The 24,548-nt window shown below is 40.3% G+C and overlaps 2 protein-coding genes across 4 annotated transcripts in view; one reads left to right on the forward strand and one right to left on the reverse strand.

Moving 5' to 3' along the window:
- ppp4r3b (protein phosphatase 4 regulatory subunit 3B) overlaps positions 1 to 2,517 on the forward strand; it is a 40,905-nt gene extending 38,388 nt beyond the window's left edge. For all 3 annotated transcript variants that reach the window (XM_016990724.2, XM_016990723.2, XM_003216133.4), the window contains exon 16: positions 65 to 2,517. In XM_016990724.2, the coding sequence (XP_016846213.1) occupies positions 65 to 160 (96 nt within the window). In that variant the 3' untranslated portion in view covers positions 161 to 2,517. The remainder of the gene's footprint in view (positions 1 to 64) is intronic.
- cfap36 (cilia and flagella associated protein 36) lies at positions 1,171 to 23,487 on the reverse strand. The gene is made up of 10 exons (XM_003216132.4): positions 23,283 to 23,487; positions 18,333 to 18,397; positions 15,718 to 15,819; positions 13,644 to 13,758; positions 12,689 to 12,776; positions 10,388 to 10,439; positions 8,729 to 8,837; positions 7,524 to 7,651; positions 7,028 to 7,204; positions 1,171 to 4,678 (listed from the first exon to the last, which is right to left on the reverse strand). The coding sequence occupies exons 1-10, from the start codon at positions 23,407 to 23,409 to the stop codon at positions 4,592 to 4,594; spliced, it is 1,050 nt and encodes a 349-aa protein (XP_003216180.1). The 5' UTR covers positions 23,410 to 23,487; the 3' UTR covers positions 1,171 to 4,591.
- Positions 23,488 to 24,548: the final 1,061 nt, after the last annotated feature.

The raw sequence follows: 24,548 nt of genomic DNA on the forward strand, positions 1-24,548 counted from the left end.
AATCCCCAGCTGATTATTCCTGAGAGTTCTTTTCAAATGTATGTTTTTCCTTTTCATTCAACAGGGAAGTCTAGTTGGCCTTGTGGATTACCCTGATGACGAGGAAGAAGACGAAGAGGAGGAAACGTCCCCAAGAAAAAGACCTCGCCTTGGCTCTTAAAATCCTGAAACAAACTAACTGAGGGTGCTTAAATGCTGTGACTGAACTAAATAGTCTGACTCAGAAAGCTTTCTCCCTGGAAAATACATGAGAATACAAGGAGTAGCAAAAGAAAACTCGACTAGAAGGGTTTAGTTCTGAGAACATCAGGCTCCAAAGAATCTAATCTCTTTCTAGCCAACGAGAGTCTGCCATTCAGGCTGTTAAATATTAAACTGAAACGGTGGGTTCGTCATCCGCACCTCGATGACAGCTTGCCCGCGAAAGGATCATCTCTGGTTCTGTGAAGGGATGGGGATGGGATAAGTAACTTTTTTGATATTGCAGGGTTTGCCCAGTTTGTATTCAAGCTAGAAGAAAAAAATTGTAAGGCTTCAGTTGCAAACCTAATAACCTAACTTTGTAATGGTGCTGTCCATTGTGGGGAGGGGTTTAAAGCAATCGCCTCTTAAATGATTCATTTTCTTTACATAAAAAGTAATAATTCAGGCCTCGGGGACCACTGTTTGCACAGGCAGCCAAATTATAGAGTATTCCTGCTCTTTAGTGCATGTCGAGTGGTGAATTTATTTCCCCCCCCCCCCCAATTCTGTATTTTGGAAGGAGGAAAGCTGAGTTTGAAATGGAAGATGAGTATTAGCTGTCTAGAAAAACCAATACAAAAAAACATTCACTCAGATTTTTTTAATTAAAAAACCCATCAATAAACCCTAGTTCTTGAAATGGCATTTGAGGCGCAACTACTAATAATGTTTTATGGAAGCCAAGGCAAACGGAGTTACTCCATGCGACGTTTGGAAGAGTAACGGCCGCCGCCGTGTTGGGAAATGCTGCCCGAAGGTTTTGAACCCTACGGATTTGGGGGTGCAGTAGTTTTTGAGTAGTGACCGATTTGGAGGCAGAGTCGGCATGCAGCACCTTGAACCTAGAGGGTTTTTAGTACGAAGGCTGCTTCTTAACACATTCCATGTATTTAAGCAAATTTCAAAAAAAGACAACACACACTTAGGTGAATTGATGGAGTCAACCATTTTTGAGACCTTTTTATTTTTCCGAGCAAGTGAACTGTAAATATTTTACTGTTAGTTTGGCCATATATGATCTGAGATCATGCAGAATTAATTCCCCAAACTACAAATTGTGTTGAAATATTTGAACAATGAAACCAGCAGCAATCCATCACTATAGATCACTCTTGCGATGTGTCATGGGTCCATTTCTCCTGGAACAGTGCTGACAGTTTCCGTTTTGGAGATTTTGTAGTTAATTTTAATTTTAGCTATCGTTTGCAAAAGATGGGCTGTCTGTGTAGATATGAAGTATAGTTTTTCCATGAAACAGAAGTTTATTTTGTATTGAGAAGAAGAAAAAAAAAAACCACTGTACTTGTTTTACACCATTTGTATACATGTGGTAATATTAATGAACTGTAAAATTCAGGAATTAAAATGTGACCCTGTAATTCCATAATTATTGGTTTTGTTTGGTTTGTTGTAAATGGTAAGTTAATTCAGATTTTTGAAACGTGGCCATTTTAGAGGATTTTAATGAGAATAGTTATTTGTACAATTTAATCAGTAAATGCTACTGAATCAAATCTGGCAGGGGGGGAAGCAAATTCTAGATTTGGTTCAGTGTGCCGTGATGACTGACCGTTAATGTGGCCTGACGACCACCTCTCTTGCCCTCTGGGGGCTCCAGGCAACCAAGAATGGGGCTTCCTTCTCGCTTCAGCCGAGTCCCTTGTTTGAAGGAAAATCTGGGGAAGTCCTTTGGCTGGTTCAATGGAGTTACTAGGTAGACTTGCTGTCAAACATCCGCCATCCATTTGCTCTTAGCAGGTCTTCCCCTTCACTTTTACAGAGGGAAAGTTTTCCCCGAAACCTGTATAATTTTCTTAAGAAAACTATATGTGACCCATTTCCCTTCAGAAAGAAATTCACCAATCCTCTCTCCAGCTTTCTATCAGTCACTGAAAAAGTCCCAAAGCACAATTGGATCTTCCACCCATTTCAAAGACTGTTGGGAACATTCAGATACATGCAGACGTAATCAAGAAAGCAAAATTAATAATTCCTTTTTATAGTTTAATATAAACAAAACAATGACCCTCCAACCAATATTGGAATCATTTGAAGAGCTGTGGAAGGTGCACTTAGCTCCTCCCTTCCGAGTCCCACCGTCTGCCTCAGGTGCATTTGTCCTCCCGCTCCCCGACTCCTTTTCAGTACTTTTCTGCCACAGGACAGCCCACATTTCAAATGCCTGGGGCCCTTCAACTGATTTTTTAAAGAGAAAGATTGCATCTGCCAACATGTCTCAGTTAAATACTATTTTAATAAAAAGTTAAATGAAAATGTGGCTGGCCTGTGTTTTTACTGTGTTGAAGGAAGTAGTGATGGAGAAGTCCGAGTGGTTCCAAATTGTGAGATGTCGCTTACTTATCTGCTAGCGTTGCTGTACAGCTGGATTGAAATCTTGATTTAAGCTCTTCTACAAACTCAACTAACTTTTATCCTGTTGTTATCCCATCTAAATGGGTACAAGAATTGGGAGTTCTTCCATTGGTCATTTGTGAACTCACAATACAGTTTCTGTACTTGCCCAGCAATAGTCAGAATGTTCTAAAGCTGAACGAATCATCCAGATGTTAGCCTCATGTGTGCTCTACTACACATATCCCAACATCACAAAATATGACACTAGGATGAGGAAGCGGCACCTTGTGGGGAGTTGTGGGCATTCAAAGACCTGTCCGGTATTTGCAGGTGAGCAACCTAGTATTTGTGATTCGCGACACATCATCAAACAGTACGAACAGGTAGGAGAAGATGGTTCAGTGTAGCTGAGTACAGTGCAACCAAGCAATACCTTATTCCTGGATCTTGTACCAATATTTCAATGGATGAATGTCAATGGTGCTGACACTATATACTTAATGGAGAACACCTTGGAGAGAAGGTATTGATGGAGCTCTGGCTTAGGAAATGGTTGCAGCAATCAATCTTCTAGTGGGGTTTTGTCCCATCAATAAAAAGCACCATGGCCCTTCAAGCCATGGCACCAAGGCATCAAGGGAGTGGAGGCATGCTGCCTTGTCACACATTAGGATAGGAAAGAACATAGAGAGGAATGCCCTCTATGGAAAAAGAGGCAGGATAAATGTCCGAGAGTGCAGGAAGAGCTGCAGGAAGAAATCCTCAAACAATGGAGCCAATTTCGACCCATCTTGTAAATGGTGGCATGAAAGGACTTAAAACTCAGTTGCTTCTGATCTTGGTTGGGTCTTCAACTCACTCTGCTTCAAGTCTGTATCAAGACAACTAAAGCATCAATTGCCATGCTGGAACAAATTAGAGCCACTGCCTGAGTCAATTACATGTTTCTTCTCAAAGGGAAGAAGAGCGCTAAGGTCCTGAGGGCATCTTTGAGTGCAAAAGCTTTTAAGCACCCTGCCTTGTTCCAATATGGGTCTCCCTAAGACAAAGCAGGCTGCAAGAATAGCTCTCTGAAGCATTTTTTCCCCTTATACAAACAGTACTTTGCATACTTTGCAAACGGTACATGACTTGGTGGGAGGAGGGCATAAGCCCTTTCACATGAACAAAGAAAAGTGGGAGAAAAGAGGTTTGAGACAGAAAGGTTTTTTAAAAAAAAATGAAGAAAAGTAAAAAAAAAATAGAAGACCGTGTAAGGTAATGCTGAGGAAAAAAAGACCAGGAAAAAGACTGGTGAAGAAAAGTGAACAAGTTTTTTTGGCAAGCACTATCAAAGATATGCACACGGTGGAGGGTGGGACTAAAAGGCTCTAGACCACTTTCAGCTCTAGTCCATTCCAACAGTCGGGCCCAGAAGAGGCCATATGTGAGTCACAGAGACCTCAAAGAAGCAGCTAATTTAGGATATTTGTACACTGTGATGGCCAAGGATACGACTTTCCCCCAATGTATGAATGGCGAGAAATGCTGTAATAAAAACCAGGGCCTCTTGCAGCTCCATGCAGGAAATGGTGTGTTTCGCGTGAATTGGCTTTACACTTGATGGGCTTGGTACTCGCTGCACATGCTTAAATTTAAAAGTAGCCATTTTAATGGTGAGCTGTAAATAATATTATTTCTGACACAAACATTCAAACATTAATATCACACCAAGCAAAAGTACCGCAGTAGCATCATCCATCAATACACACACAAAATGACAAAACAAAACAAAAAAGCGAAACTGGGTGACGGAACTATCACACCTATGGAGAAGGATCATTCTAAAATTAAATAGTTTCCTTTCAGTCTAGGTTTTTAAAAAGAAACAAAAATTAGCATGTTTGTAACATATAAAATCAAGTAAATATGGAGCGAAGAATTCAGTTCGTGGTTAAATATACAGTAAATATAATTTGTGCCGCCAACTCTTCTTAGAAGCATCTTCGCTAAACTATCGCTTGTTAATAACTTCTTCTTTGAGTTTCGCTGCAAGGATTCTCTTCTTTAGCAAACTTTGCTCTTCTTCTGCTGTCATTCCCTAAAAAAGTAAAATAAGCTACAATATTCATAATCAACTTATATATGGTGAGACTTGTTAGCTGAACATAACTGAACAAAAGATGGCTACAACTACAACTCCCATTAGTGTCAAAGTGCATTGCTTCTATAGCAGGCATGTGCAAACTTGATCCCTCCAGGTGTTTTGGACTTCAACTCCCACCATTCCTAACAGCCTCAGGCCCCTTCCTTTTCCCCCTCAGCCGCTTAAGTGGCTGAGGGGGAAAAGGAAGGGGCCTGAGGCTGTTAGGAATGGTGGGAGTTGAAGTCCAAAACACCTGGAGGGACCAAGTTTGCCCATGCCTGCACTATCATACAATCCAGATTTCTTCCTACTATTCTAGTAATACTATTCTAGTATTCTCAGGGAAATACTTAGTTGCCACAAGGATAGGAATTGTGTGGTTTGTGGGCCACCTACCGGCCATTCAAAACCATTGCACACAATGGTCTTGCAACCATCCAATTCCAAGGTGGTAAAGTTGTTATAAACACTCTCCACAGGCTTTGGGGAGGGGGATGTGGTGAAATTGCCCCCACACCCCCTATGAGGGGGAAGAGTAAAATTAATGGAGCCCTACCTCTACTTTATCACAAAGGTGTTGCAACTCGGTGTCATCTCACACTCTACTACCACCATTAAAAGCATGGGATTTTCTCTCTATCTTGGGACTCATCCGCACTGAACATTTCAGCTCCAGCTCTGAATGATTCAAGCATCTTGGACTGGGGGTTGAGTGAGGTCAGAGCAGACTAGAAATCTGGCTTTTGTTTGGTTGTGACACTCTTTTCTTTCAAGGGCCATTCATTTTAAGCTCCCATTAAGTTTTTTTTTGTTTTTTGTCAGGGGAATTCACAATGTCTATAGACCAGCTGAATCCTGCCTTTGGGAATCCTTTCTTGGGACGTGTTAGCTAGCCTTGACTGTTTCTTGTCTGGAATTCCTCTGTCTTTTTTTAATGTTGCTTTTTACTGTCCTGGTAGCCAGATTTGGTTATGGGCCAGCTAACACCTTAGAACAAAGGATTCCCCCGACCAGGAAGCTGTCAGGATTTGAAGCTGAAACGCTATTCAATGCTAATCCAGGTGGCCAATTTGCAACATTCACACTTGCTTCAGGCAGACAAGCATTCTTTCTCTACCCTAGACATTCCATTGATATGTAAACCTCCCCTGCCTAGTTTCCAACAAGCCTCACAGCCTCTGAGGATGAGTGGGCTAAATGTCTGGAGATAGTGCTTCTGGAACATGGCCAGACAGCCCGGAAAACTCACAGCAACCCTGCCTGCATACTGAAACTAAAATGATCAAGAGTCTGGAGAACTAGCCCTATGAGGAGCGGCTTAAAGAGCTGGGCATGTTTAGCCTACAGAAGAGAAGGCTGAGAGGAGACATGATAGCCATGTATAAATATGTGAGAGGAAGTCATAGGGAGGAGGGAGAAAGCTTGTTTTCTGCTGCCCTGGAGACTAGGACGTGGAACAATGGCTTCAAACTACAGGAAAGGAGATTCCACCTGAACATCAGGAAGAACTTCCTCACTGTAAGAGCTGTTCGGCAGTGGAACTCTCCGACTCGGACTGTGGTGGAGGCTCCTTCTTTGGAGGCTTTTAAGCAGAGGCTGGATGGCCATCTGTCGGGGGTACTTTGAATGCGATTTCCTGCTTCTTGGCAGGGGGTTGGACTAGATGGCCCATGAGGTCTCTTCCAGGTTTATGATTCTATGTTTGAATATAATATTTAAACCAAACATGGTAAGTCACAGTACATTATTCAGGGCACTTTTCTCCAAATCCCACAGCACATCTACCTGTCTTGTAAATCAGGCAAGATATATCTACCCAAGGAGGTTAACTTAGTCTTCACTAAATAAAAGGAACTAACAAGCACTGATGAAAAATCTCATACTTTTTGGCAGGTGAGGGGAGAACAAAGAGGAACTCTCCAAATGTGGACTGCCATGCCTTCTACAGACGGGTGGGAGGTGCAGTCCAAGAACATTTGGGGGGTTGCACTCTGCCCATCTGTCACAGGTCATGGGACCTGCAAAATTCTTTTTCTCAGCACTGTTTGCTCTGCTCTTTAGTTCTAAGTTGTCCACTAAGAATCATACATGCCTGGATGGACATTCGTAGTAGGTAGGAAACTGAACTTATCCCTGACTAGAATATTTTAATACACATCAGCACTCTTCACAGATTGTCACTAAAAAGTAGTATCCAAATTAAGCAAATCATGCAGGTGGAGCCTCACACTGGGCCTCACGTTTTCCCCAGAGAGACTGATTTAAACAAAACTGTCCACAAAGAAATAATTCCAGCTACCAGACCTTCATTTCATTATCTTTGGCCTCTCGAGCAGGTAAGAGCTCTTCTTTCTGTTCTATATTCTGCGGTAGTGCATTATTATTTTTTGACTCCTTCTTCAAAGCCATCAGAGCATCTCGCTTCTGCTTTAGGTAATCTTCACGCTCCCTGAGCTCCTGTGCTCCAAGTTCTGATAATTTCTAGAAAAAAAATAAAGTCTGTTTTACTACATAGTGATTTACTTTTTAAATCAATTCATAGTCATTCAATAGTAGGGGCATGCAAAGTTCTTTGAAAAGCTGTAATGTCAATTTCATTCGTACCAGAGGATTTAAGGGCAGAGGCCTTATTTTCAATTTTTACCACTATACCATCACACCGAGTCTCTAGGAAAAGAATTCAGAGAATCAGAACATACACATAACTATGAGAAAATACTAGAAAACAACACAAAATTATTTATCAACTATGAAGACATGACAGTTCAGGTAACTTTTAAATTGGGAGCATTCAACGTACACGTCCTTCAATGCTGGCCTGCTTTGCTATAGATTCGGAACCATTCCCCACTGCTTTCTTGCCCTTATCTTCCTTTGTTTTTGTAGACAGTTGCTGGGCTGATGGATCTTTATGTTTTGCTTCAGTACCTAAAGTTGCATGGCAAGAAAGCAAAATATCACCCGTTCATTAGAAGTATGCAAATCAAAGATTAAGAACCTCTATGCTTTAAATCGTATTAGTCAAAGATCAAGTATTTTATACCTAAAGGTTTGCCAAACACATTTTTAAAGTATTATTAATAGGCAAAAAGCTTTGCAAACATCTTTTTGATCCTCACATAAATTACATAAGATACGGTACTGCTTTTTACTCCATTTCAGAGCTGTAAATTTAAAAATAAGATACAAAGTCTTGCCAAATGATAAAATAAGCCTGTAGCAGAGGTGAGCATACATCAAGTACAGGAGTTCTCAACCTGGGGTCCCCAGATGTTTTTGGCCTACAACTCCCAGAAATTCCAGCCAGTTTACCAGCTGTTAGGATTTCTGGGAGTTGAAGGCCAAAAACATCTGGGGACCCCAGATTGAGAACCACTGATCAAGTACTTCCAAAACCAAAGTCTGAGTCTGCTGGACTGAAGCATTTAGGATTACAACTTTGCATTTCGGGAAAAAGTCAGCTACAGAACTCCAGTTAAGAAATTGAGGTTCCCAAGAAGTTGTTAACTAGCAAAAGTATAACATTATGACATGACCTTTCTGCCAGACAGGTGCCTGTCCATTTAACAATATACATATATCACCTTTTCTGCCTGTGAAAACTAAGTCGTGTTGGGCTTTGTTAATACTTGGATGAAAGACTATAGGGAAACACTTGGGGCCTCCAGGCAGAGCAGGGAAAGAATCCTGAGATTCTGGAAAGCTGTAATCTGACATTACAAAGCTAGCTAGATGGACAAATAATTTGATTCACTGTGAGATAGTTTCCTATGCTTCTAGTACAACATTCCATCTTGCACATATTTTTCAGACTTGTTTTTTTTTTAATTCTCCATTTTTGCAGGGCCCTGTACCTCCAGCTGCAGGGGATGTGGAGGGAGAACAGTAATACACAATGTTAGACATCAGCTGAAGCACCAAAATCCTTCTGTCTCAGCATAAATAAGAACTAAAATGACGTATATTTTTAATTTGTGTACACTGGATATTTTCAAATAATTATACCTGATGATGGTTTTGTTGTGGGGCCAACAGTTACTTTAGGTCTTGCACTGTCGCTCAGGTGTCCTGGAGATTTGTGTGCACCATCAGATGATTTCAGTTTATCTTGTGACTAGACGTTCAAGAAAACAGGCAAGTGTCCATTAATGCATTTCAAATAACACATATAACAAAGGTGGTAACAATTTTTCAAATGAGAAAATACTAAAAAAAATTGAACAAACAGCATTCATTCATTGAACAAAATTATGTTCTCACAATGCTGCCAGATTAAGTAGCATACTTGAGAGCATTAGTTTTTACTAACTAGGTTGTGTCAATCCTCTTTCAAAGGACATCAAATCAATTCCTTCATAAAAAAGAGCAACAGAAATTCTACAGAGGTTTCCTGAGCTTTACTTGGGGCAGCAAAAGGAACAAGAAATGAGCTGTTTCCAATGAGGCCCCAGCTTATTTGAACAATAACTGTGAGGTGCATTACAGAAAATGTCACTAGATCAGGTTATTACTAGGGGACTTTCTCAGGCTTCTTCCTAAATTGTGAATAGTCCTTTTCTTTCAAGATGATCATTGTAAGAACTGTATCAAAAACTGGAACCTGAATTTGTTTGTTTTTTTTCCTCTCTTCCCACCTGTTTTTCCTTTGGCATGATGTTCTAGAATTAAACTCTCACCAGCTCTACCCAGCAGGTTAAGAGGTTATAGAGGCTTGGACAGGATATCTCTCAGGGTGGGCCGCTTCAACCTGCAGCTCTCCAGCTGTTTAGGCCTCCAACTCCCAGAATTCCTCACCACTGAACAAGGTCTTCTGGGAGTTGGAGGCCCAACTACCTTAGTGTCTCTTCCAACTCTGATTCTACATAGAAAACATTTGGAGAGCAAGACCTAGTATAAATGTTCAAATAAAACTCCACTCCAGACACGCTTACAATTACCTAAAATTATATAGCAGTTTTCTAGCAAAGCTGGTATTATGCTATATAAGAGTTAGAGATATATTGAGTATTTATGGAATCTACTTTTGGTCCTATTTAAAAGGGAAAGGTGGGGTGTAAACGAAATGAAATAAATACTTTTGTATCACAGTGGCCTTCACATGGTACACAGGCCATGTGTTGCCTACCTCAATGTAGGGTCTCTTTCTTGAGTCCCAGCTCTCATGGCCACTGGGGCAGCAGGTGAGGCGACCACTTAGTGCTTATTTAGAAAACCTGGTACCTGATACTCTACAGTGCTGGTGCTGCACAGCAGAGTCCTGAATCGGATACAAGTTCCTTTATTATAACACCCCACATCCCCATTCAAGTTTTCCATTTGATAGAAGTGCAGGCAGTCTTTCTATTCCATTCCATTATATCTATGATGCACATGCACTAGTTGTCTATTTGTCTCATAATGTCATTTCATGTAAGCTTCTCTACTGTCCACTAAATAATGATAGCTGCTCACCAATCACATTCAGTTTATCCATCAGCTAACTGTACTCAAACAAGTAATAAGGCTGAGGAAGAAAAGTAAAGTGGGAGTGCCAAATATTTTAGACAAGAAGTGTTGTTTTTATTAGGCAAGAAGGGCTGCTGAGAAGTTGTGTAAACAGAATTTACAGATGTATTTCAAGGCATAATGGTGATACCAGAGTATTTAAACTAAACCTTAACTTACCTCTTTAGTTTTTTTCTTTTCTTGCTCTAGGTCATATTCTTCCTTAGACTTCCTGTAAAACAAGTACATTCAGTGAATCATCTCCTTGCCAAAAGTGATTCCATCATCCCACCTTTCTAGTCCTGTTCCTGAGGGACCTTCCTAAATCTTCTCCACAAGCATTGATTACTGTCATATTTGTCAAGCTGCCAAATTCATGTGAAGGAGTGAAGCAGTACTCTCTACCTAAAGAGTAAGCAGCACTGATGCTAGAAGTGAACTATTCCACCTATAAATATATAAATGTAATGTGTGTTTTTCCTATGGAGTAAATAACAAAACCACTGAACCAAATCACATTTGGCCACAAAAGACACAGTCATCCAATCTGTGTCTTTCAATTAAAAAAACCTAGAAAAATAGTCCAAATTACAGAGGATGAGGAAGAGCCGTTTTCCCCCTGGTTGCCAGTCAGAAGAGTAGGCCCTGCTGCCTTTAGGCCCCGCCCCTTCGTTTCCTAGCAACCCCCTCAGCTACAATGGCACCCAGGGAAAAGGCAAAGTTCACTTAGGCCTCATCCACACTGCCTATAAAATACAGATTATCTGATTTGAATTGGATTATATGGCCCTTCCATATAACACAGCTATATAACCCAGAATGCCAAGGCACATAATCCACAGTATCTGCTTTGAACTGGACTATCTTGAGCCCACACTGCCATATAATCTAGTTCAGTGTGGATTTTATACAGCTGTGTAGAAGGGGCCTCATATAATCCAGTTCTAAGCAAATAATATGAGATTATAAATATAATATATAATAATTACTGTGGTATAATAATACAGAACAATATGATCTCTGAAATCAGGACAGTAAATAAAGAGCAACATTCTGAAAACAGGGAAATTTGAAATTCCAAAAAGGAATCAGAGCCAGCTAACACCTCCCAACAAAGGATTCCCCCAGGGAGGAAGCAGGCAGGCTTTGAAGCTGCAAGGCCATTAAATGCTAATCAAGGTGACTAACTGCAGCATTCATACTTCCCGCACCGAGACCATACATTGCTATTCAGCCTGGCCAACCAAGAATTCCACAATGTAGAAAGGGGCCAGGCTTGCAAGCAGCAAGGCTATTCAGTGCTATTCAACCTGGCCAATCAAGATTTCCCCTAGGTAGAAAACCCCCAGGCTATAATGCCATGAGGCTACTCCGTCCCATTCAACCAAGCCTAGCAAGGATGCCCTATGTAGAAAGCGGCCAGGTTTTTAAGCTGCAAGACTATTCAGTGCAATTCAAGCTGGCCAAATAAGGATTCCCCTACAAAGGAAGTAGCCAGGCTTCAAAGTGGCTCTTTGATTGAGGGTGCTACTCCAGCTCGCCAAACAAGGATTCCCCTAGGTATAACACAGCCAGGAATTGAAGCTTCAAGACTATCTGGTGTTCAACCAAACCAACAAATGATTAACCTTGGTAGAAGGCAGCCAGGCTTTGAAGCAGCGATACTCTGTACTATTGAAGCTGATCAACCAAAGATTGCCCTAGGTAGCAAGCAGCCAGGCTTTGAAGTAGTGAGGTTATTTATTGCAATTCTAGCAGCTCAAAAAAACCATTCCCCTACAACTCAAGTACCCAGCCTTCCAAACAGCAAGCCTATTCCATTGTATTCCAGCTCACCAAACAAGGATTCCCATAAGAAAACAGAAAGGCTTTGAGGCTGCAAGGCTATTCACTGCTATTCCACTTGGCCAACAAAACATTCCCATAGCCACAGCAATGCGTGGCCGGGCACAGCTAGTATCATATAATATCCCTGTTAAACCAATGATGCACATGCACTAGCTGTCTACTTGGGAATTTCCAAAGTAATTCTATACAGATGCAAAACTTCTCTTATAAAGTAAGTGAAGAGCCACGATTGGTAGTAAGAATTTTTTAGTGATTGCAAGAGATAGAGTCAAGACCACAAAATGTTAGAGAAGTTACAGCCCCTCAGTTTGTTCTGGCTGCATAACTATGTGTAACAAACAAAGCCAACAATCAATCATTTGCTTATTAGTACTAAAATGTTATACTTTATACAGCCCCATTTGTCCCTAAGGTGGTTTACAGTGCTTCATGAGTCAAACCAAGTCCTTGTTTTCCAGGAACACAGTCTAAAATACAAAAGGATGAAGAACGACAAAAGGTAAAGAGGGAAAGGCAAGAGGAGCAAGGAAGGAACATAAGCCTTCTGCAAGTCCTTGCCATCATGTATTATGCTTTTCTGAGAGATGTCTGTAGTCAATTCCAGACAGAAATGAAATAGAAACCTGTTTTTACCTAAGAACTTCCCTGAGTATTTTCATTTCTTCTTCTTCAATTTCAGTGTATACATCAGAGCCATCAGTCAGACAGTCAGGCAGAACACCTGTGCAACGAGGAAAAAGGATAACAGATCGAGATAGAAAAAGGCAAGAGCTAGTCTTCTGCAAAGAGCCTGAACTGTTCTCTGACTGACATCACTTTTTAAATCCAAAATGGGACATTTGTATAGAAAATTCAGAGGACACTTTTTGAATGCAACTAATTTCACATGATTGCCAAGGACCATCTCTACATTTCTAAAAAAACAGAGGGCCTCCATCACCAGAAATTCTGGTACATTTAAACCTCTGCAGACACGTTCTATCATCAGCTTGAAAGAAATATAGGACAGATTGTACAGAAAGGGCTTTTTAAAAAGTACTAAAGGGTATTGTTCCATTCAAAGCCCATGAAATAAGTAGTTCATCCCCTTTTCAACTCCATTCTTATTATTCTTTTCCACATGACTACTAGGCCAGTCTCTTAAGGGAAATGGAGCATGCAAGCAATTATTAGTCCACTCATCCCATGCCCTCCTGATGAATAGCAAAGATCAACGAAACTTGGAAGCAGCAGAGTATATTTCAGCCTCTTTCTCCCTTCAGGCTACCCATCTGAGGAAAAACTGCAACCAGAGCAAGAGAAAAAGCCGTCCAGGAAGAGGTTATTTTAGCCTTTTCATGAGACAGTTAATGGACAGAACCTTTGTATTTAGCTTTGTCTTCTGGTCTTATGCTGTATTCTTGACTTCTCCTTGTCTTTTCTTCTTTTTTCTGCCTCTATGGTCCTATTATTTTTTTAATTCTTTAATAGAACTCTTTTCCCCCTGTCTCACATACTTCCTCACTCTTGATAGTTTAATGTATCATTGAAGCGAGGCCTCGTCATAGAAAATGAAATTTGAGATGGAAATCCAATGGTCATTTCTTACCATTTCTTTCTTGGATTATCCTAATGGCTTGCAATTGCATTTCGATGTTTTTCTGGACCATCATCTCTTTAAACAATCTGAAGTCTTCTGCAGCCAATACTGGTTGCAAAATGGCCTGTATGGGAGAAGTGTTTTTACAATGTCAACAAATTTATACTCTGTTCAACTCAAAATAGGCTCAACTGAAACACTATTACAACTATGTAAATTTACAGAGAAAGGTTCCTTCAAATTGTTGAAATTGTTATTGTAAACATAAAACCCAAGACTATAATCCTGAATCCATTTAGCTCGGAAGAAACGACATTGAACACAGAGTAGACATACATAAGATTTTACTGTTATCAAAGTTGTCCTACATGTTGTGCCTATAACAACAGCCTGGAAAAACAATGTAACCTTGCTTAAGCATACACACACACACACACACACATATGCACACTGTACTTATATTTGGAAACAAGCCATTTTCTGGCAAAAAATAAATAAACTGGGCCAACTTCTCCAGGTGTCAACACTAGAAACAGATTAAAAAACACCAGATTAATGAGCTCTGTGCTCCCTCCCGTTTTGGGTGCTTGAGGGCATGTCTAGACAGAATGAAAACATAGGTTTAAGAGGGAGGACAAAAATATCTGGGACCTAAGAGCAGGTTTCCACACGGACCTGTGGGTCCCAGGATGTCTTTCCTTTCCATCCTCCCAGTTCTCCTTTGTCTTGGAACAAGATGGAGGGCGGATGAGGGACACTAATAGAAGTTTTTTAAAAAACTATTCACTCTATTATGTGTTGAACTATGTATATGCACATGCGTACATCTTAATATAACTATAAGCAGATTCGCATGTGCACATATGAGGTTCAGCACATAGTGGAGTGAATTAAACTGTATAATATCGGTTTACTATTATACAGTTTAAAATGTTAAAATGTAAAAGTTAACTGCTCTACATTCGTGCTTCCTTTAAATCAGCTGTGTGTCCATTTCACATCCCAATCAGCTGTATCAAGCTTTTTTAAAGCAGACATGCACTGGAGCAGTCTCCACAAGGGGGAAGGAAGGAAATCACATGTTTTTGGTGAGTGCGAGGATAGATGATAATAATAATAATATAATAATAACTTTATTTTTATACCCCGCCCCATCTCCCCGAAGGGACTCGGGGCGGCTTACATGGGGCATGGCCCGATAAAACAAACAAATAACAGTAACAAAGCAATAAAACAATTATCCCAGTAAAAAACATCAACATCAATAAAAACAATCATTAAAATCAACAAGCAGGATACAGTGTTAATGATGATGTGAATAGGCACTTTTGGCCGGAATTGGGATAAAAGGGGAACTTTTTATCCCGTGTTTTTCAGCCATTCCAGCAAATAAGGCTTGGCAGTCTCTCTGAAAGCCTTCCCTCCTTCCTCACCTTCTTTTTCAACCAGCAGCAAACTGTGGGTAATTGAAGAATAAATTTTGGAAGCTTAAAGTGGAGCAGAGTAACCGTTTTAAATAGAGCTTTACTGTAGTATAATCCTCATCAAACAAGGCTTGCAGCGAGACTGTGAACACAAGGTGATGTTTATGCAGTTACCTTACAGCTGCTACTATCCTATATGTTGAGCACCCAAATTGCTGCTCAATGCTGCACTGGCCAAAAAAGGTGAAGAAATATGGAGGACTGTATTTAGTTCTCTAGTTTAGGCAAGGGAGAGGGAATTGGGTCTTGGTCAGTATAGTCAGCTCTCCTCATTTGTGAATTTGATTATTTGTGGTTTTGATTAATACATTTTCTCTAAGATTAATCTCTATGTCCTCCAGGGCAACTCTATGGTCAACATCTGCTGGAGGTTAGGCCATTTTTCATTAGGAACTCTTTAATATGTTTGTGCTTAATTGTGAGGTTTATTATCAAAACATCCATGCTCATAACCTTTCCACCTAAGACAGTGGATTTATGTTGCATATGTGCACTGAAAGTGTGCATTTTGGACCAAGCTATTTAGTATACAAACACACAAAAATATGGAGGAGAACTTAATGATATACTTCAAGAACTATAATGTTAAGAGTATCTACCGGTGAGGTACGAGTCTTGGCAAGAGGAGACATGCAAGCTTCCTGGAATTTGTCTTCATTAATTCCTACTTCTTTAAGGTAACTCTCTAACAGCTTTTCAACCTGCAAAATAATAGAATAATAGTAGAAAAACAGTATGTTATTCTATCAAAATTCTCTACAATCTGGCACACTATTTTTTTTTCATTTAGCAAAAGGGCAGGCTATATAGTCATAAATGAAGTCATACCTTCTGCTCAAAATATAAAAATCAGCCAGAAAACCTAATCACATTTGTCATTGAATAAAACATTTACGGTATGCTCATTCACTTAGTTTTACCTCATTTCTTAGCAACAAAAATACAGTCCTTATATTCCATCCTTTATATGGAAAGTACTTTCCAAAATAGAGGATAGGGACTTACATCTAAAAATCAAGAGATTAAAAAGATAAGGAGGGTAATAAAATGGACATGGTATAAGGAGGAGAAATCTACAGGATCTTTTCTCGTTAAATTCAGGTATAATTGAGATGTCAGGAGAATGCACTGCCAAAGATATCATGGAAAATATGAGTTTCCATGAGAGATTGAAATGAAGAAAGGTGGCATTACATGAGCGTTTAAAGAGGAAGTATAAGTCTAAGTCTAAGGAGCAATGAGCCAGAAAGTATGGAATTGCTTTAGACTGCTCAGGGGGTTGTGCATGAAAGTGAATGTCTCAGACAATGATGTACTGCAATGTTAAAAGTACAGAAAGAAGGGTAAGTCACAAAGCGCCTGAAGGGAAAATCACCAAGCTTTATTACAAGACGATAAAACACTGATCCCATTATTGTGTTCTGTGTGTCAGAAAGTCTTCATGAAGAAACCCTACCAGACCAAAATAATCCCTAACTCTTCAGGCATGTTTTCACAGGATTACAGATTAATCATATCTAAAAATGAATGATTGGAACAATCTGGGGTAGAGAACAAATCAGTACACATTTTATCTGATATGTCTTCAGTGATAAATTACTCATATTTGCCTTCTACTTCATATACAAAAAAACCCTGCCAAATTAATGTACATTTATATCCTATACACACAGGTCCCAGGCTATTAATAATGCCCTACAAGCTGGTTAAACGAAAGAGTCAACACTGGAAAGATATCATTAGGACATCACACTAACTCTAGTGAAAAAATAACATGGAATCCACATTATTTGAAGAAAGCTACAGCTCAGTTTGACACATCTAAAGCAGCTAGACATTCAAACTACTAGATTATCTGCCCCAACCCTTTCCATCTCATTGTTACCATGATTTACAGCAGGACAGAATATTCCAGTCACATAGCAGAAAATGAGGATTTTGTACCAAAATTATGTTCTGGCACAATGGTGATCCATGCCCATCCATGCCTTATCTACTACATTTTTGACAAATATTATGAAATGTTATCCAGAATTCTAGAATCTGAGGATGACAGCACTCGACCTCTCATTTTAGCTGAATACAAAAATAAGAGTAAAGCAAGTCCTAAACACAAACCCAGCAATTGCTGGCGGTAAGAACAAAGGGAAATGTCAGGAAATGCAATAAGACGCTTAATAGTACCTAGAACTAATGGCAAAGTCATCCCTCAATGCTGCCTGCTCTACAGTCATGACTACATACCACACTTTAGAAATGCTGTAGCGCTTGAATCTCATGGTCTAGGCCAGGGGTCCTCAGACTGTTGAGGGTCCAAATTATCATTTGAAAAAAAATATCAACAAATTCCTGACACTGCACATGTCTTATTTGTAGTGCAAAAACAACAACAAAAGAACAATACAATATTTTTTTAAAAAATTAACCAACATAAACCTATCAGGATTTCAATGGGAAGTGTGGCCTGGTTCTGCCAATGAGATAGTCAAGTTAATTAGGATTGTTGTTGTTGTTGTTGTTGTGTGCCTTCAAGTCATTTCAGACTTTGGGCAAGCCTAAGTCTAAAACTGAGGGCGGGGGCCAGGTAAAAGACCTTGGAGACCTCATCCGGCCCCCCAAGCCTTAGTTTGGGGATCCCTGGTCTAGGCTGACAAGATCGATAATTCAAAATGAAATGTTTATTCTGCCTTATTTAAAGCATTTTTATCCCACTCATTTCAGTCATAATAAATGAAAAGTAGATTGGGGAAAAGGTAGAAAGCAGTCAATCTTTCAGCAAGGTTAATAACATGGTCCTGCTGCCCACTTCATCTTCCTTTCTTACAGCTTGATGGAATGGCCGGTTAAATATTATATTAAAGTGAATAACGGTGATGTCTTAATCCCAAAGTGTCACCTTTACTATTAATCACTGATAGCAATTTTCTACAATAAACAAAGACTAATCATAAGGTAAATATCAGTAAGGAAACAGGTTGGTATAGGATCATTTATTGAGTGGGAATAAAACAGGAAAAAATGCGGGACAGCAGCTTTTGGTGACATTCACATCACTGCAGAAATGCAACGAATGCATCTTGCAAATTAATCACTAACCTTCACAATTGCAACAGAAATCTATTAGATACTGCAACAGATGCACAAGGCATTTGTACTTCAACAGAACACACTTCTTTAAAGATCAAGAAAATGTGATTGAAAGTAATCTGCTCACCAAAGCTTTATATTCCTGATGAATCTCAGTGTAAGATAATTTGCTTTCTTCTTCGTCATCAAAAACTGAAAAGACAACAAGCTTTATTTTCCTTTAAAATGTAAAAACTATTCAAAAATCATTCCAAAATATTCTGTATCTTAAAATAACTTTAAGTTATATTCCTAGCAACTGAGATTTATCTAAAGGAAAAGATACCATCAAATGGGTCTACCAACAGACATTTCCTAGGTGGCAAAGTACTGTTTGATTTCCAAATGTATTGTGATCTTCACAATTTCCTAATCTAGATGCTTAATTCAGTATATATGTGGAGTTTGCTTCCAAAAGGTACAAATCAAAAATAAACGTTCAATCATTGAAAAGAAGCAGTAGTTAGACCATTGCCGAAAAAGCCCTCCCTGGATCCCCTGGACCTTAATAATTACAGAGCAGTGTCTAACCTTCTTTTTTTGGGCAAGGTGGTTGAGAAGGCAGTTGCCCTCCAACTCCAGGCAGTCTTGGATAACACACACTTCCTTGACTCACTTCACACTGGCTTCAGAACAGAATACGGAGTTGAGACTGCTATAGTCGCCTTAGTGGATGATCTCAGTCTCAACACCAACAGGGGGGATGTGTGCTTGTTGGGGCTTCCAGACTTCTCAGCAGCCTCTGATACCATCAACCATGGTATCTTTCTGGAGTGCCTGGGGAGGGGCTGGGAATCAGAGGCACTGTGCTGCAATGGTTCCGGTCATACCTCTCAAGCAGGTTCCAGAATATGGTGTTCAGGGATAGCTGCTCCTCAAGAAAGGAGCTGTTATGTTATACCCCACAAGGTGCCATTCTATTTCCAGTGCTCTTTCATATTTACATGAAGCTGCCAGGAGAGTTCATCCATAGGTATGAGGCATGGTGTTATCAGTATGCTGATTACACCCAATTATATGCCTTCAAAAACAGCTTCAACTAAGGATAACTCTGAATGAATGTCTGGAGGAAGTAATGGGTTGGATGAGGAAAAACAAACTGAAACTGAATCCAGACAAACAAAAGTGCTTGCCATCAAGGGTCCTAATCTGGGGATGAAGGTGTGTCAACCAGTTCTGGATGGCGTCAGCTGTCAGAATTTAAAAACCATCTAAAGGCCTATCTCTTCCAGCAGGCCTACCCAGCCAGTTTTAAGCATGAATTTTAAACTAGTGTCCTTTGTATATTTTAATATGTATTTTATAAAAATACATTTTAAAATGTATCTTTTATAGAAACACATTTTAATATGTGTATGCATGGTATTTTTACAATGTTTGTGTGTTTTAATTATTCTGTAAGCCATGAGGAGCCACGAGGAGAGGCGGGTAACAAACAAAATTATTATCATTATTATGAAAATAAAAAAATGACTTATAGGTGACAGCACATTGTTGGCTAGAATATTATATACAGATCAAAATGTATCAAGTCACTTTGGTACAGACTTGGAAAACTGCATTTTATAGCAAAGAAAATGCATATCATCAGCATGTTTTTTTTATTTCTGTGAAATTTGTTTAGATGGATTTAATACCTTTTGGAAACAAGCTCCACGTGTCTCTACCTGGTTCACAGTGTTATTCACTCAACCCTTCAGGTCACGTCTTTCCTTCCAGCATTTCATCTCTAGAATTAGCATTTCAGCAGTGAGATTCATGTCTCTCCTTTTCAGCAATTCCAGGAGGACCATGGCCCATGCCCTGACAGTAGCAGAAATGGGGAAGCTCTCACCCAAAGAAGGACCAGATTGGCCTGGAGGGATTCTACATCCAGACTTTCTGTGATGCTAAAGTAGGGGAAAGCATAGTACTTTTCTCTGATCACTGATTAAAGAGTTGGGAAATTATTATATCCCTGATCAGAACTTTCAGTGAAGGGATATTGTCAGAAGGAATTCAGCCTTAGGCAAACATCGTACTGTAGCCAAACAAAATCTGATGTACGAAGTCCTAGAAAAAAAATCCTAGTACTTTAAGCCTGAAGATCACCAGTTTCATCTTGTCTGTAGGGGAGACATCCTTCAAAACTGATAATTTTGAAGCAGAAACTGAATGTGTTTTTGACTATTGAAAAATGCAAATGATTCACTCTGTTTGACAGCGTTATGATGGTGCAAAAGAATTCATCACATAAAAGACTACTGTATAATCAAATACTCAAAACACAATATTTCTGAAACTTTAATTCGATTTCAACACTGCTAGAATATTCTGAATAAACTGTACAAAGCAATCAAATTACATCTTACTGTTTATATACCAATAGTTGACAGCTAATAACAAATTCTGGTGTAGATTTAAACATGACAAACATAGCAACACAGATTTAAAGATTCCTGTAAATAACAATATACAATTTCAAAAAGTTGAAAAAAATTCTGCTTTGAGAGCCCCCCTCCAGGATGCAATTCAGATATTTCAGAAAGTAAATAATCCCAATCCAGATCTAGCAATAACTAGAAAATACCTCAAATTATTTTCAAAAATAATTGGTGGTGCATATTCTTCTAAAATCAGCGCAGTTCCTTGTCATTCACACTTATTTGTCCATTCAGTTGATACACCCAGAAAAACAAACACTAATTTCCATAACTAGATTGGTCCATTTCAAGCATGTTGATCAAATGCTCCAGCAAACACTTAAAAGGGTTAAACGTATTTTCATCCATTTCTTCTGTAATATATTGAGACACAATTTTAAAATATAGGATTCAAAAACAGGTCTATATTTGCTCACTCTCAAAACCCACATCCTCTCTTACAACAGAATGTCTTCTTTTCCCCATTTTTCTAAGATTGATCTAAGACCAGAAACAACAACAGATAGCTATTACTACCACACACACATGCACACGCACACACAACTGGTAGCAGTATAGGAATTATCTGCTTCAGCAAGGGTGTTACATTACAAAAGCTATTAAACTCCTTAAGATCTATATCTCAAAGCGAAAGTGTTCTGGAACATTTGACAGCTCATACAAATCGAGATCATTCTTGATCTAATGTCACTTAAACCAGTTTCCTAGCAGCTTATTCAACTGGCTTGAAATGCAAGGGCTATATCTTTCTTCCTAGATCAATAAAAAGAAATTAGCCACTGTCCCTAATGGCAGAAAAATATGACTTGCTATTTAAGGATCAGCATTTTCATAACATTTATTCACTCCAAATCCATACAAGCGTATATCTTTCAGTATCAGGCTATCAACAGCACTATACATATTGTACTTTCGTAGGCAGATGCATGTCATCTTCCATTCATTGGCATAATATTCGCTTCCTTATGTGTAATACTGTGCTTCCCTTTTAATTTTCAATTCCCTGAAGTCTGTTTTTCTATCCTCACTGCTTCTTTTCTCTATTAAACGGTCATTTCATTTTCACCCTGGTTTACCTCTCCTTACCCCTCACATTCTCTCTTTACGTAAGCCAAAGAAAGAGAATATGTTCCTAATACTTTATCTCCCTCCCTCCATCCCCCTCTCTCTCACACAAACATAAACACATACACTAGAGTTGTGTGTGGATCCGTTTTCCTTTCTTACATCCATTCTTTCGCTACTTTAGTTACCTTCAGGAGCACGTAACGAGAAGCCCCCTCCCGGTATGAAAATCAGCTTGACATGAAGCACGCAGGAGCTCATCCCTGCTCCTCGCCTGCTTTTAGTGAGCAGCCTCGTTGTCGTGGAAAGAGTGCGTATGTGGCATGCAGGCCCAGAAAGTGTGTGCGCCTGCCTGCAGCCAAGCACCTCCTCTAGAGTAAGAAACAGAACTTGCCTCCTTGCCTTGGAGAGTGTGTGTATGGCATGCCTGCCCAGGAAGCATATGTGTCTGCCTGCAGCTAAGCGCCTCTCCTCTAGAATAAACAGGTAAGAAGCCCCCTTAAAGCACACACCCACCTGCAGCCAAGTGCCTCCTCTAGAGTAAGAAAAAGAACTTGCCTCCTTGCCTTGGAGAGTGTGTGTTTGGCATGTGGGCCCAGGAAGAGTGCGCCTGCCTACAGCCGAGTGCCTCTCCTCTAGAGTAGAGAAACAGGTAAGAAGCCCCCTTAAAGCAAAGTACTTCTCCTTCTAGAGTAAGAAACAAAACTTGCCTCCTTGCCCTGAAGAGTGTGCGTGTGGTATGAAGGACCAGAAAGTGTGTGTACCTGCCTGCAACTGAGTGTCTCCCCTCTAGAGTAGAGAAACAACTAAGAAGCCTCCTTAAAGCGCACACCTGCGTGCAGCTGAGTGCCTCTCCTCTAGAGTAGAAACAGCTTAAATGCCTATGAGGGGGAGACTACCCCCCCCCCCCCCCGCATAATGAGCAGATAGAAAACTGATCTTTCGGTGCCGCAGAGCCAAAACAGATATCTGCACTCCCGATTTCGAGAGGCTCCCAAAATACGGATTGGAACCCCCACCACAAGCCGGGACACATAACGAGTCAAAGTTTATCCAGATTGCAGAAGCTTAATGCACACACACAAACATACGCCACTAGGTAAGCATATACAAAACATTTTGGGAATACACTCAATATGCTCACTGTCCCCAAATATGGGGAATTTCTGGCATGTCATAAGAAATAACACCCTCAACAAAAGATATCTCACATTCTTTATACAAAGGAAGTGTGAGCTGATTCAGATATGAGAGCCACATTATAGGAGAGAGCTATAATAAATTGTTATGTTCCAACATTCAACATCTCATCTCCACTCCTGCTTTTTCATATCTGGCAGGAGGCCCTCCGGGTGTTTTGGACTTCAACTCCCACAATTCCTAACAGCCTCAGGCCTCTTCTTTTTCCCCCTCAGCCGCTTAAGCGGCTGAGGGGGAAAAAGAAGAGGCCTGAGGCTGTTAGGAATTGTGGGAGTTGAAGTCCAAAACACCGGGAGGGCCCAATTTTGCCAGTAAACGCGGATCCTCCTGTCAGTGTGTCTGCCTCTCACCCTCGCACTTCTGCTCCACGAACTCCAGGATGGGGCTGGACCAGGCGGGGCTCCGAAGGAAGCCGGCGATGCTGTCTACCACCCACTCCACTTCGGCCTCCGCCTCCGTCTCCCCCTCGGCCGCCATCTCATCTCTCCGCCGCTCGCTCCTTCCAGGTAGGCGCCTCACGACGACAAGAAACAGAGAGGAAAGCCTTTGCGCATGCGCGGCCGCGCGAGGACAAGAAGACGACGGTTGGTTGGCTGGGCGGCCTGCCTACAGGGCGGGGCTGCTCCCCGTCGCTATGGCAACCCGCCTCCTCTCGAGGGAAACAAATCGGACTGCTTCTGTGTGACAATGCTCTTTCTCTCCCTCGCATTGCGCAGGCGCAACCTTTATCCAATCGGCGCAAGCTTTGGTCATTCACCAAGCGAGGGAGGAGGGTGCTCCCATCGACCGCCTCTAGGGGGCGGCCGAACCCAGTGGAAGTTTACTATTGGCTGAGGGAGAGCGATGGGCGGGGTTTCGTAGAACAATAGAGTTGGAGGAGACCACATGTGCCATCTAGTCCAACCCCTTGCCATACACAATCAAAACACCCCTGACAGATGGCCATACCACCTCTGTTTAAGCTTCCAAGGAGTTCCCATTGAATTGATTCATCCTCCACCTTTTGGAGTGTTAATGAGGGTATGCTATTTTTTGCATTTTCTCTCTTCTGTCAACAAAACAAAAAGGCCATGGTCATCATCCTCAGGACTCATTAAGTAGAACAATCCTTACAACACTAATAAAATAATTATAATAGGTTTGCTGTGAGTTTTTAGAACTCTATGGCCATGTTCCAGCTGCATTCTCTCCTGTGAATCTTTGTGTTCAATAATAATAATAATAATAATAATTTATTTTTATACCCCGCCACTAACCATTTGCTTTGAATGTCAGCTTTTTAAATTCAACGCTACATCTTAGTAACATTATAGCACCTATAATAATAATAATAATAATAATAATAACTTTATTTTTATACCCCGCCTTTATCTCCCCAAAGGGGACTCAGAGCGGCTTACATGGAGCCAAGCCCGAATAAAAACAATAACAATATAAAACACAACAATAGACAAGAGACATGCAAAATTATAAAAATTTAAACATTACCCAATAAAAATTAATGACAAAAACTTAATAAAAACATGGATTAAAATGGAGAGGTTGTAAAAGTAGACTGGGTAAAGTGCACCATATAAATATTGTAAACACAAGGTGACTGATAAAGTGCTACAAAT

Source organism: Anolis carolinensis, chromosome 1, assembly GCF_035594765.1.
Source record: "Anolis carolinensis isolate JA03-04 chromosome 1, rAnoCar3.1.pri, whole genome shotgun sequence".
NCBI lineage: Eukaryota > Metazoa > Chordata > Lepidosauria > Squamata > Dactyloidae > Anolis > Anolis carolinensis.

Coding starts and splice junctions, on each gene's coding strand:
- cfap36 (XM_003216132.4), bottom strand. CDS start 23,409: ATGGCGGCCGAGGGGGAGACGGAGGCGGAGGCCGAAGTGGAGTGGGTG. Junction 15,820..18,332: donor ATCAGGAATATAAAGCTTTG/GTGAGCAGATTA, acceptor ATTATTTTGCAG/GTTGAAAAGCTGTTAGAGAG. Junction 8,838..10,387: donor AAAAGAAAAAAACTAAAGAG/GTAAGTTAAGGT, acceptor TTGAACGTCTAG/TCACAAGATAAACTGAAATC.